At 46.5% G+C, this 12,309-nt stretch overlaps 1 protein-coding gene across 1 annotated transcript; it reads left to right on the top strand.

The window, feature by feature from the left end:
• The first annotated feature begins 2,590 nt into the window (after positions 1 to 2,590).
• On the top strand, positions 2,591 to 11,412 carry PRKRIP1 (PRKR interacting protein 1). Its single transcript, XM_064523393.1, has 6 exons — positions 2,591 to 2,769; positions 3,851 to 3,929; positions 5,409 to 5,509; positions 6,333 to 6,418; positions 8,243 to 8,310; positions 10,673 to 11,412. Exons 1-6 carry the CDS (start codon positions 2,650 to 2,652, stop codon positions 10,786 to 10,788), a joined length of 570 nt encoding a protein of 189 aa, XP_064379463.1. The 5' UTR covers positions 2,591 to 2,649; the 3' UTR covers positions 10,789 to 11,412.
• The last annotated feature ends 897 nt before the right edge of the window (positions 11,413 to 12,309 follow it).

Raw genomic sequence — 12,309 nt, 5'->3', positions numbered from 1 at the left:
CATCATGATTCATTCAGGAAAAGAAATCCCTCCCTAAAAGCCTCCCGAGCATGTTAACCAGTTCTGGCTAGTTCATCCATCGTGACCTGGGAGGCTGTCGAGGTAACAGCCGTCCACGAGAGCAGATGAGCTCCTCCTTCATGCCCGCCAGGCAGGTAGTGAAGGCTGTGCTTGAAGGTGTTATTGCTGGAAAAACATGCTTTCCTTTGCTTTCATGGCATTCCCAGGAGGGCAGGGACAGGATGTAACAGTCCTGTGCATCAAACCCAGAGATCTAGCAGCGAGACAATGAAAAAACAGCTGTAGCATGCGAGAGGGGCTGGTGTGTGCTGCCAGCCCTGCCTCTGCCAAGGGGACGGAGCAGGACCGAGCTGCCGGGCCACTGAAGCTGAGCTGCGTGCTCACGGGTAGTATGGAGAAGGTGAAGGATGCAAAAGGATTTCAGCCATTGCAACCGCCCATGTTTCACCCGGGTGTTAGAGCTGTCCGTGTCTGCTCCTGCCTAATTGGCACACAGCACCTTTCTGAGCAAAGGCTTAACATGCTTCCAGAAGAATGTTTTCTTAGGAAAACACCTCATAACGCCTTTGCTTTGAAACACAAAGGTGCTTCTTTGATACAGATCAGGGAGCTGAATTTTGTTGTTTGGTCTGCACTGAACTATGAACACACTTCCCTGCTCTAATGCAAAACCCCTGGTAGTTCTGTCCAGATCCCAGCCCAGTGCTCTGATTTCATGGGGTTTGTATTTTTTGATGACATGATGAAATACTTCCTATTTTAATATGATCCAAATAATAATCCTGTCCCCCCCAGATACATCTTCGAAGTAACATGTGCATAATACATCAAGGGTCTGCAATAATTCCCTGGACGTGCGGTTTGAGAGTTGGCTGCTCCCAGGCCTGTTTGCCCACGCCGTTTGTGTGGGCCCTGTGGGATGACAGGCAACTGCCTGCCATTTCCTAGGGCTGCGTGTTGTCACCGGCACAAACCACGCTCTGGGCTAGCGGATCAAGCCAGCCAGCTGCCTCCCACGGCCCCTCGGGTCCTAAGTGTGCCTGCAGGCCCTGCTGCCGCTCTGCCTTCCTCCAGCGGGGCTGGCATGACAGCGCTGAGACCTGTCAGCTCATCACTCACCCCGCACGTTGGATCCCTGCTTTTGGAGGCTGTGGTTTGCAGAGGTGGCCATGGCAGTGAGAAGGAAGAAACGGGGTGACACCTGATGGGCTACTGAGCTAGCTTGGCCTGGGTTGTGCTTAGGACTCAGCAGACCAGAGGGAAGCGGAAACTCAGGCAGTTTGCAGCAAGCCTGACCGAGAGGTGACGGGGGCACGTGCCTGCCCTGGCCTCTGTGAACGGAGCCAGTGTCTCCCTGGTCCCCAGCGGGAGGCCGGGTTTAGACCAGCACTTTTTGGCTTCCTTGCCGGCAGGCAGAAGAGTGGGACCCAGGGCTGGAGGAGCTGTGGGGCCAGGAGCCGGCGGGCTGGGAGGCAGCTCTCGGGGAGGGGGAGCTGTTTACATGGCTCCAGCCAGGGCTGTGACTGTAAAGATGCCTTCCAGGGCCAGTGCGGCCAGCTGGGCACGCCGCCAACCCTAAATTCACACCATTCTTTTACAAATCAGGTTGGTAAGACAAACACGAGGCATAAACCAGTGCTATTTCCATAGCAACCTCAGAGGATGTTGAAAAGTCCTTTGTAAACAGAGCGAGCGCTGAACCCGCAGCTCTGCTCGGGCTGTCTTCAGGGAAGGGGGACAGACATGGGGGCTTAATAAATTCAGGTCATGCGGGCGATCCATAAATCTACGAAGGAGCCGTTCTCAACTTCTGCGTTCCCCCTTCCGCCGCCCTCTCCACATGCACAGCACGAAGCTGTCTGAAACCCGGAGCCGGGCTCTGCCGCCCCAGTCTAGCGCCATAAGCTGCACAACGGCTCGTGCTCCCTGCCATCGCAGCTGACCTTCCCCGGCTAATTCCCCGCTGCGTGCGCGGCCCACATGCACGCCAGGCTGTTTCTGCAGGGCCGTGCGACCCCGCAGGACGTTTGGCTCCAGGAGGAAGCTGGTGCCTCCGCCAGCTCCAGCTCCGCTTCCCCGCGCGCTGCCGTCCATCGCCCTCGGCGGTGCCGTCTGATCACTGCAGCGACATGAGCAGATGACGCGGGCAGCCCGGCAGGGAGGCGCCGGGAAGTCCCGTACGGCCTTCGCTGCCACGGGGCTGGGATTTGGCTGGGACGAGGGGGCACCGACTTCCCCGCGCCGGGGCAGCCCGCAGCGCGGCCGGGACACGGCAGGGAGCCGGGGCCAGCATCGAGCCGGCAGGGCTGGGGAGCGGGGAGCGCGCTGGGGGAAGGTGGAAGGATAAACGCTGTGAGCGGCTCGGAAACGCTAGTGCTGGCGTGCGGCCTCGAGCGGGCTGTCTCCGCGGCCCGGCAGCACCCCCGCGCTGCGAGGCGCCGCCGCCATGTCACGCCCCGCCCTCGCGCCGCCATGGCGGCCCCGCCCCCCCCCCCCACCGCCATGGCGGCCCCGCCCCCCTCCCCCCCCCCACCGCCATGGCGCCCCCGCAGCGGCAGGGCGGCACCGCCCCGTCGCGCGCCGTTGACGCCATCAGCCCGCGGCCGCGCGGCGGGCGGAGGCCGGAGCATGGCGGCGCCCTCGGCCCCGCGGCCGCCGCGGCCCCGCAAGGAGCCGCAGCCGCTCGTCATCCCGCGCAGCGCCGCGGAGGAGCAGCGCCTCCGCCTCGAGCGGCTCATGAGGAACCCGGTGAGGGCGCCTGCCCCCCCCGGCGCTACCCGGCCCCGACGGGGGTGACCGCCCCTCGGCGCGGCGGCGTTCGTGAGGGGAGAGGGAGGGACCCCCCCCTGCGGGGTGCGGTGAGGGAGAGGAGAGACCCCACTTCTCCACGGGGTGTGGTGAGGGGAGAGACACCACCCCCCCCCCGCGAGGTGGAGTGAGGGGAGAGGAAGGGACCCACCCCCCGCGGGATGCGGTGAGGGAGAGGAGAGACACCCCCCCTCCGTCCGCGGGGTGCGGTGAGGGGAGAGGGAGAGACACCCCCCCCTCGCGGGGTGAGGGGAGAGGGAGACCCCCCCGTGCTGCGGCAGTGCCGGTCCCCACGCAGCAGCCCCGAGTCCTGCTCCCCGCCGTTCTGGGGGGGACGACCCTGCTCCGGGCCCCTCGGTGCTCCCAGGGGTCAGTCTGCCCCCCCTCCCCCCCCCCGCGCCCTGTGCTTTCGATGGGAGATGGAGGTGGGTGAGAAGCGGGGGCAATGACAGCTGGGGCTTGACCCCAATTCCTCTGCCCGGGTGCTGCAATCCTTGTCCGGAGCAGGAGGTGTTTGCCAGATGAGTCCCAGCCGCCCATCTGTGCGCTGAGCCTTCCTCGCGCCCCGTGTTCTTCCTCTGACCTTGTGCCATGTGCTTCTGCCTTCCGTCCTCTTCCCTGCCCTCCTTACAGCTGAGAGGAAAGGTGCGCAAGTGCCTTTGGTCTCTTTCCAGAGTACTTCTAGTGGGAATGGAGCCAATTTCCAGGAGTACACGGAGGTGCTAGCCCACCTCTTCCAATCTCCACGCTGAAAAGAAGTGCAGATACTTGTAGTCCTCCTAGGGTTTGTTGACTTGCGGGGCTGAATTTGAGGGAATGGGGGAGGATGCCTTGTGACTGTTGTTTTTCTGCGTGCTCCCTGTCCCTGCACATGAAGAACTTACTACAGCTCTGCTCCTTCTGAGATCTGTCAGCTGGGGGAAGAGTCTGCTGTCATACATACACCACCTTTCAACACTGTGTTAAAATTGCAGCCTTTGCTCCTCGAAGATACTAATGACTGCTTGGTTTGTTCTTGCAGGAAAAGACTGTACCAATTCCTGAAAAACTGAATGAATGGGCCCCACGACCTCCCCCGGAGTTTGTTAGAGATGTCATGGGTAAAGATACTGTTCTTCAGATAACTGTAGGATCAGCTACAGTAAGCTTAGAAAAGTATTTAACAGAAGAGGTAGAGACAGTTCTCTATTGTTGCTCATTTTGCAGGAGAAAAAGGGTATGAAATGTGCTCTTAGAGTTGACTTTTCAAGTTTTCTTTGTTCTTGAGGTTCACTTCTTGTCAGAATGCAAAGCGAACAATGCGTAAGGCACTCTACCATGCAGAGTGTGTGCCTGACTGTATGCAAGGAAATAAGCTGCTGCTATATTTATTAATGACAAAGCATAAGTAAACCTGTCCTTTCCGTAGTTCACTTAGTGCTCTGAAGAATATAATTATGAAGTCCCTGCTTTGATTGCTTCGTGTCTGAATCTTAGTCAGTGAGAAACAAACTTGCATGTGTTTGTATATGGTCAGTAGGGAGCTAGCATCTGTGCAAGGAACCCAACCCAAGTGTTCTGGTGACACTTAAGTTTTATCTGTGGACAAGGATTGTTTGGATTAAGTTTACTGTTTGTGCTATAAATTGTATCTGCATGTGTAAAATCTTTATTTGGGACCTTTGACCTTATTAATGATTCTTTTTAGAAGTAGACTTGTTTTTTTATAATAATTTATCTTGGACTAAAGGTTATACACAGTTTTGAATAAACTGTTCTGCTTATTGTAGTTCCTTCATGGCATTTCCAAATAGCTTTGCCGTGTGCTGGAGTGGGACTGGCTTGTTTTTCTGGCAACGTTTGATGTGCTCAGACTCTGTTGGTAGTCAAGAGCCACCCCTATTGCAGTCCCAGCTTCTGTGTTTTAAGTACTAGGTGTCTTTTTTAAGCATGTATTTGCACACGTGTGTGGTTTGCATTGAGAAATGGCTCAGGAGACAGGTAGGGAATGGAATACAATGTTGTATGAAAAGCTCCTGTAAGACTAACATGCAAATTAATGCCAGGAAGAGAGAGCTGTGGGATTTGTTCTTTAAAAAAATGGACAAAAACTGTCAGTGGTATTCGTCTTGCATGGGAAAATGCAAGATGACAGGTTTTCTCACCTTTCTGTTGACCTTCACTTTTATATGAGATGCTGAAAATAGGCGAGAAACAGCCTCAGTAGGATGTTTTAGCTGACCTCTGTCTAGAAGAAAATGGGACATGAGCTTCATTTCTGTGGTTCTTTTACTGTCTGGATGTTCTGCGAAGTCTGAATTCTCCTTAAGGAAGTAGCTGATGTTTTGATATTTGCATTGACTAGTAGAAACTGTAGTGAACCATAAGTGTGTGGTTTTGCTGCTCACTTTGGCTTTTGATTCTGAGTGGTTTGGGCTTATAAAAACTGGTGACATGCTCTATATGCTGTTATTTGTTCCCAGTAGATTTTCATCTTGCAGTGCCCTTTAGTATGTCCTGCCCCTCAGCACCTAGCTGTAGTCATCTGTGAACATCTAGTACGTATTATTTTCTAGTTGTCTTACCCTTTTTTGTTGTAGGTTCCAGTGCTGGAGCTGGCAGTGGGGAGTTTCATGTGTACCGGCATCTTCGTCGGCGAGAGTACCAGAGGCAAGATTTCATGGATGCCATGGCTGAGAAGGTCAGCAGGACTCTTCTTATGATTGTTTTTTCTGGCTATTTCATATTTTTTTATTCTAAAATCATGTGCGTAGAATTCAGTTCCAAACTACCTCTTAGAGGAAAACAGTGTAGGAATATGTGAGATGTGGTGTCTTTGTCAGCACTGAAACATTTGGTGCTTTGTGTCGGGCACGCTCCATCTTCTCGGTTCGGCGGTGGCCCTAGCTAAGGCACAGTAAGACAGCACAAGAGTGTTTTTGTTCTCATGTTGGATTAGAAATGCTTTCAAAACTAGTAGAAATATGAAAAATAATGAAACGAAAATGAAAAAATGAAAATCCCTAATATCACTTATTTTGCATAGACAGAATCAAAGCAAGTGCATGTGCACAGAGTCCAGGTTTCTCTAAGTTTTAGTCCAGTAGTAGAATAGCATCTCTTTCAGAGCTGTTACCGTTACCCTGTCTTGGCCAAGATGAGTCCTTTGATTCATATGTTAATGTTATGTCTCTCAAATTATTTTATTGCTTTTACTCAAATTATTCTATTGTTTTTACTGGAGTATTCTTTAGGGCAGAAGCACAAAGTCCCTCATTCTTTTTGGTGAGGATTCCTCACTTTTAAGGCTTTAATGTTTGGTCCAGACTGCAGGTAAAAAAATGCTATCTGTATGGAAGACATCCCTAGGAGCATGGCATTAGTATTAAAAAAAGAAGCCAGACAAAATCTGTCAAAGCTCCCTTCTGTATTTTGCTAAAAGACTTCTCCCTAAAAGGACATACTTTGGAAAGAAGTACTTTAATTTAGGTTGTGACCAAAGTGTAACATGTGATCAATTACAGCAAAAACTAGATGAGGAATTCCAGAAGAAACTGGAGAGGAATAAGATGATTGCAGAAGAGCAAACAGCAAAACGCAGAAGGAAGCGGTAAGGGCAGATTGTTCCCAGGAGGCTTGACATGGAGCCCTCCTGATGTGCGCCTCGTCTGTAGCTATGTACTTTGGATAAATGCTATCATTTTGGGTCCCCATCGATCTGCTGAGAAGTCTAGCTGTGGAAATTAATTTTGTTAATATTGTTATGTGATTCCTAAAGGCAGCTGTAAGCTTGACAGGCTTTGTTGGGGTGGTTTCTTCTCAGTGCCATTGCTAGCAGAATAACTTTGACTATGCAAGTGTTTCTTACCGACACTGGTGTAGGTTGCAATGCACCTTATTGCGTATCTGTTATAGCAAAGCCAGGAAACGTTTGTATGTACATCTGGCTTAAAGAAATGTCTGTAATGTCTGACATCAAGAAGTTTAAGTGCAAAAATGGTTGCTGCATCACGGGTGCAAGTACAGGTTCATGCTAGCAGAGTGTGAGGGGGCTCACAGGATGCTGTCATCTCTACATCAGTAGGACTTCCAGTTCACAATTTGTCTGTGAATACTCAAAAGGCCATTGATGGGTGCAGTATTGTTAACATCAGTAGCTGCTTCTACCTTTATCAGTGATGCATCTGCCAGGGCAGGTCTACTAAATTACATGGAAACATTAAGAGATATAAAATGCTTAACTCTCCTATGTTATAGCCAAAGTGAAACAGCAGTTACAAAGATTGATGCTCTCAAGAAATGGTCTGAGAATTGTAACGGAGGAATTTAAACTCCACACTCTGTGCCAATCATAACTTTTAGAAATAGCAAGGTATCATGGCTTGGGTCTTTCAGAGCTGCTAACCCTGGGCAGCTTCCGTCTTGCCTCTTTGAAAGTCAGGGTTTCGTATCCTGTAGCTGAAAGTTTCTTCTGAAAGGCCTGTGCAAAGTGACTCAGTGGTATGTTATCACAAACCCGCACAACAAAAACACTGTTGCCATTTTACTTTAATTTAGTGTGGTCCAACAGATGGCCAGCAAGTCAGATCTGGCCTGCTGCCTTTTCCCTGGCTGAGATGGAGAACAACTGTTCAAGCAGCAAATTTTGCCTGCACAGTTTAACTCCTCCTTTCCCCACCTTCTTCTGTAGACTAGTCTAATGGTACCAGATGGCTGCAGCCAGTAGGAGCCTCTCTAACCTCCCTCACCGCCCTTTCTCTTCAGTCCCAAGTAACAGGTATGGTAGCTGGCTCTGTTTCAAGAGAATTCACTCATGGTGTTGAGAGGGGAGCACGAACCGCAGGTGGCTCTGCCCTGTGCCTGCGGTTGGCCTGCCTTGTTACCTTTGCTAGGCAAACAGAACTGGTCATAGGAACTGAAATCATCCCTTATCCCTGATGTTACCCAATGTGCCCATCACGTTGCTTAGGGAAAATCAATGCATAATGCATTATTTTTTCAGTTAAAGTATACGTTACTGGTGATGACTTAATTTTTTCTTCAGTGTTCAATTTCAGCAGTCCAGACTTCTGGCCCTATTTCCTTTTGCTTGTTTGTTAGGTTGGGTAGTTAAAACATAGAGTTAGTTTCATTTTTATTCCTGGAGATTCTTCTGTGTTACATAGTTTTGGTTGCAGACACATCGAGGAATAGACTTTAAAAAAAAAAAAAAGTTTCCATTGGACTGAAAACAACATATAAAAGTTTCTGTTGATATTGTGTCTAAGTTTGTTCTCACTGAATTTTTAGTTAAGGCCAAATTTAATCTGAACTTCTTTTCTTAAGCCTGTTTTTTCCCAAATGCCTACAGTATGTCTTTTATCAATATGTGATTAGAATGTGCAGAAGCATTAAAATGTTAAATTTGCATAAGAGGCTTTTTTTCTCTTTATAGTCAGAAGTTAAAAGAGAAGAAACTGCAAGCTAAGAAAAATAAACTTGAGCAAAAGAAGCAAGAAAAAGGTCAGTGAAATTTAGTCGTCTTTTCTCAAGACTTAGTTCTGCTCCCTAATTTAAGCCTAGAAGTTTGTTCCACCCTCCATCCCAACCCTAAGCATTCCTGGTAGATGGATAGGAAGCCTGGACTTTAACCTTGATACTTTAGCTAATATTTCAAAAGTTCGCTCTGAAAGTCCTGTAGGTTTGAAATTTAATCTTACAAATAACTTGGATAACTTGAGATTTAACTTGGATAACTTGAGATTTAATCTTACAAATAACTTGGCTGTTTATGAATATTTTCCCTTTATTGGGGAAATTTTGGACAGCTAACATTGTAATCTGAGTTTGTCGACTGGTTATTCTGACACACTGCAAATTTAGAGCATCTTATTCTTAAAAAGGCAGTATTGTTAGAGCCTGTTCTTTTTTATGTATGTTTTGAATGCATATGGGAAAACAAGAACCAGGATGAGGGGGGAAAAAAAACACACACACAAACAAATGCACAGCTTGGACAGCAAGAAACTGACTTCTGATTTTGTGAGCAAGAAATTGAGCTGCCCTGGTGCCATCTGTTCCGCACAACTATGCTATTTTACATAGAAATAAACATGAAAAACCTGACTACCTCTACTCTCCTATAGTCTTGAAAATTAGCATTCGGTAACGTCAGTATTTTATTCAAACTTTTGAATACTGGTTGCTTCCTTTGAATCAGTGCACTTCAGCTTACTCTTAAAAATAGTTCTCCTTTTGTGGATTAGTGCACTAGCTCTGCAGTGATTCTTGGTCTCAAAGTAACAACTGATAATTCTGCTAGAACAATCTGCTGTTAGACATACTTGAATTGAACCATTACCAGCCTGCCATATAAACATGGGAGGCTAACTTAATCCTTGGGTTAACTGTACTTGTGACAGGAAGTGATTGTAGCTTTTTTAAAAGCTATGAGTTTATGAATTGTGACTGAGAGGAGAATTTAAGTATGAATCTTAAAAAATAAAAAAAAATAAAAAAAATTAAAAAAAATCCCTTTGAAGTGTGGCTAGGAGAAAGGGGATTTGGATCAGAGACTGGCACTTTGGTCGAAAACTGCCTTATACACATTGTTGAGCTTGAATGTTTATTTGGCACAAACAAGGCATCTTTAGGAAGCTGGAATCCAAACTCCTCTGTCTTTAGAGCAGTTTTTAGCTTTTCAGAATTGGTGGTTCTCTATATAAAAACAAACAAATAAACCCCAAAACTATGGAGATATAGGCCACTGATAGCCATTTTTAGATTACTGAAAATAGGCTTCATTTTTTTTTTCTAGTTTTGTGGGCCTCATGTTGAAATCTGACAGTTTTTCCAGAGTAATTGAAGTGTATTTGTTAGATGTGGCAGACAAGCATTTATCTTCTTTTTTTGAATGAATAAATAAATCTTCAGTCTGATTTGCCATCTTTCACCTTTGTTGTAGTAAAAACATTATTTTAGTACCATGCTTTATTCTTAACGTCAGCTGTTAAGTTGCATTATTTTAAAGACCCCTAATATAAAATGACAGTACAGAACTTGACCACGTGGTGGCGTCAGACAACGACTCCTAAATGCTAGGTATAAATGTTCGGAGCCTGAGCTCTGGGAGATTATTAATAACGATACAAGAGCTACTGGAACAGTAGAATGGCAGTTGGATCCAGGTCCCACTTTATGTGATGCCTAATTTCCATTATCTAGTATTTGGTTACTAGTAGATGTTTTCTCTGCTGGTGTTAGCAGGCTAAGGCTTCATGAGTTTTCCGTGAACCTAGTTAGTGACACATATCTTAGAGTTTCTGTGCTTGTAATAAACCAAACAATGTGTAAAAGATCTTGGCACCCTATGGAGTTTTTGTAAGCTTGGATAGGCATTGAAATACGCTGAGCCTGGCACGTGGCTCCCCAGTGCCTGCATTCTTTGATGATACCTTGTGGTATTTGAAAGTTCATGAAGAGATGAGATTGGGAAGGAGATAATCTATTGCTTTAGTGGTTGATGACCTCTGTCTAAAATAATATTCAGTGAAGAGGTGGAGTTGTTTAGTGGTGAACTAGGCAGAGTGGTAGTATAGTCTGAATAGTGGAGGCAAGGGAATATTCCTCTGAAAGAATTTGATACTCTGAGTTTGGCATCACTTGTTAGAATTACTGGGACCTAATACGCATTTCCCTAGTACATGGGACTATTTTGTTGTGAGATACTTAACAAGGAAAACACGGGGGAATATGTTACCAATTCATACTAATTAGTATAACCTAGTATACATTTGCATAGCACCTGAGACTACTTTGTTGTGAGCTACTTAACAAGGAAGACACGTGGGACTGTGTTATCGCTTCATACTGTTTATGTTTTTAGAATCTGATCAATCTCAAGAGCGAGCAAGCAGCGAGGATGATGAAGAGGACAGCAAGGAGGAGGAAGAGAAGGAAGATGATGCTGAAGAGCCAAGTTTTGTAATGGGAAGAGGATGAGGCCTTTCAGGGACAGCTGGAAACAGTGTTCATTGCTTTATATTCAGGAGCATGAAAGCCTTTCATCTCAGCCAAGCAGAACCCACTGGCGTATGTTATATCTGCTTAATGGTGGGTGACCTTCACAGCACCAGTCCAAGAGCTATTGATAGAGAAATGCCAAATAAGATTTTTTTCTTAACTGCTTGTATAACTGCTGTGCAGTCTGCTCTAAGTTTGCTCTAAAGAGTCAGCCATAAGTCTCTGTGACCCTAGAGTTCTTTCTAACATGGCCCAGAGTGTTTTTTCTGTCTGAAAGCTAAAACATACCTGTTACCATTTAAGGAAAATACTACTGTGAGGGCTACATATTCTACTTATGTCAAAGTTGATGGCAATGGGATACCTGAATCTAAGGAAAGTATTTAGCCTAAAGTAGAAAAGTGGTCTGTAGCCAGACTTCCCTGCACTGTGAGTGTTCTGAATTTGGGGTTTTATATGGGGTCATCTCTAACCCAAAGAAATCAGTTTATGTTGCTAGACAAGTTCTATACATTTTTAAGCAGGATCCCTTTTTTATTGCTAAAACTTTCCCTATTACTTTTCTTCCGTGTTTTTTTAAATGAATAAAGGGGATGTATTGGATTGTTCTGTCTGCTTTTATTTGAATAGGGTTTTGGTAAAACGAAGATCTGCTTGCAGTGCTGAAGATCCAAAAAGACTGCGTGATGTGGCATCTATGAAAATGTGTTAGAAGCTGCATTTTGCATACTTTTGGCTTTGGGATTAGAACGGTATTAAAGTTTTCCGGAAGGTTATGTCTGTCGAGCCTCCAGATCCTGTGGTGGAAAGGCTCAGAATGGCATGATTTTGCTTGTGTCCAGCTTCGTTTAATGACACCTAGCTTTACCTCTGCTTGAGCTCTCTGCGTTGAACTTTGGGTTCCCTGCTCAGCCCCATGACATATATACATATGTGTGTATACATACATGTATATACGCACATATGTATACATACCTGTATATACGCACACACTTGTTGGTGCTTAAATGAAAAGCATATGCAGTTGTGGTTTCATTTGTAATTTAGGTGGTTGTCTTCAGTGTATCTTTGAATTAGAAGTGCCTGTCATCTTTCAGACACACTGATCCCAGGACCTCAGCATCCAGAATGTGGTGCCACGTCTTTTCAAGCCTTTGTTAATGCCAAATTATCTAAAGCAAAAACAAGAAAAAGGGAAGAATCTATTTTTAGATTGCGACTTTGCTGAACAGTGCTGCCGGAAATCAGATGTCTTGTTTGAGCTGGCTATATGAGTGGCTTCTCTGCGGCATTATCATGGCAGTGGGAAAGCAGATGTGATCAAGTGCAAGCGGCATTTGTGTTTAGTTTCTCCATATGTTCCCAAAGACTTTGCATTGAATCACTTTTCTGAGCTGTAAGGTCCGTTTTTCCTCCATGGCGGAGTTCTGCGTAGAATTGTTCTGCACTTCACCTCTGTAGAGGCAGGTGCTTCAGAGTAAGTTTTGATAGTGTTTCATT

Source organism: Dromaius novaehollandiae, chromosome 19 (genome assembly GCF_036370855.1).
Source record: "Dromaius novaehollandiae isolate bDroNov1 chromosome 19, bDroNov1.hap1, whole genome shotgun sequence".
In the NCBI taxonomy this organism is placed as follows: Eukaryota; Metazoa; Chordata; class Aves; order Casuariiformes; family Dromaiidae; genus Dromaius; species Dromaius novaehollandiae.
Note: the sequence above shows the minus strand (reverse complement) of the source record. Positions and strands in the feature narration are given on the sequence as shown.

Bases quoted from the DNA above. Each gene is read 5' to 3' on its own strand.
- PRKRIP1 (XM_064523393.1), top strand. From the start codon at position 2,650: ATGGCGGCGCCCTCGGCCCCGCGGCCGCCGCGGCCCCGCAAGGAGCCG. The intron at 3,930-5,408 runs GTAAAGATACTG...TTTTTGTTGTAG, and splicing joins GTTTGTTAGAGATGTCATGG to GTTCCAGTGCTGGAGCTGGC. The intron at 8,311-10,672 runs GTCAGTGAAATT...TTATGTTTTTAG, and splicing joins GCAAAAGAAGCAAGAAAAAG to AATCTGATCAATCTCAAGAG.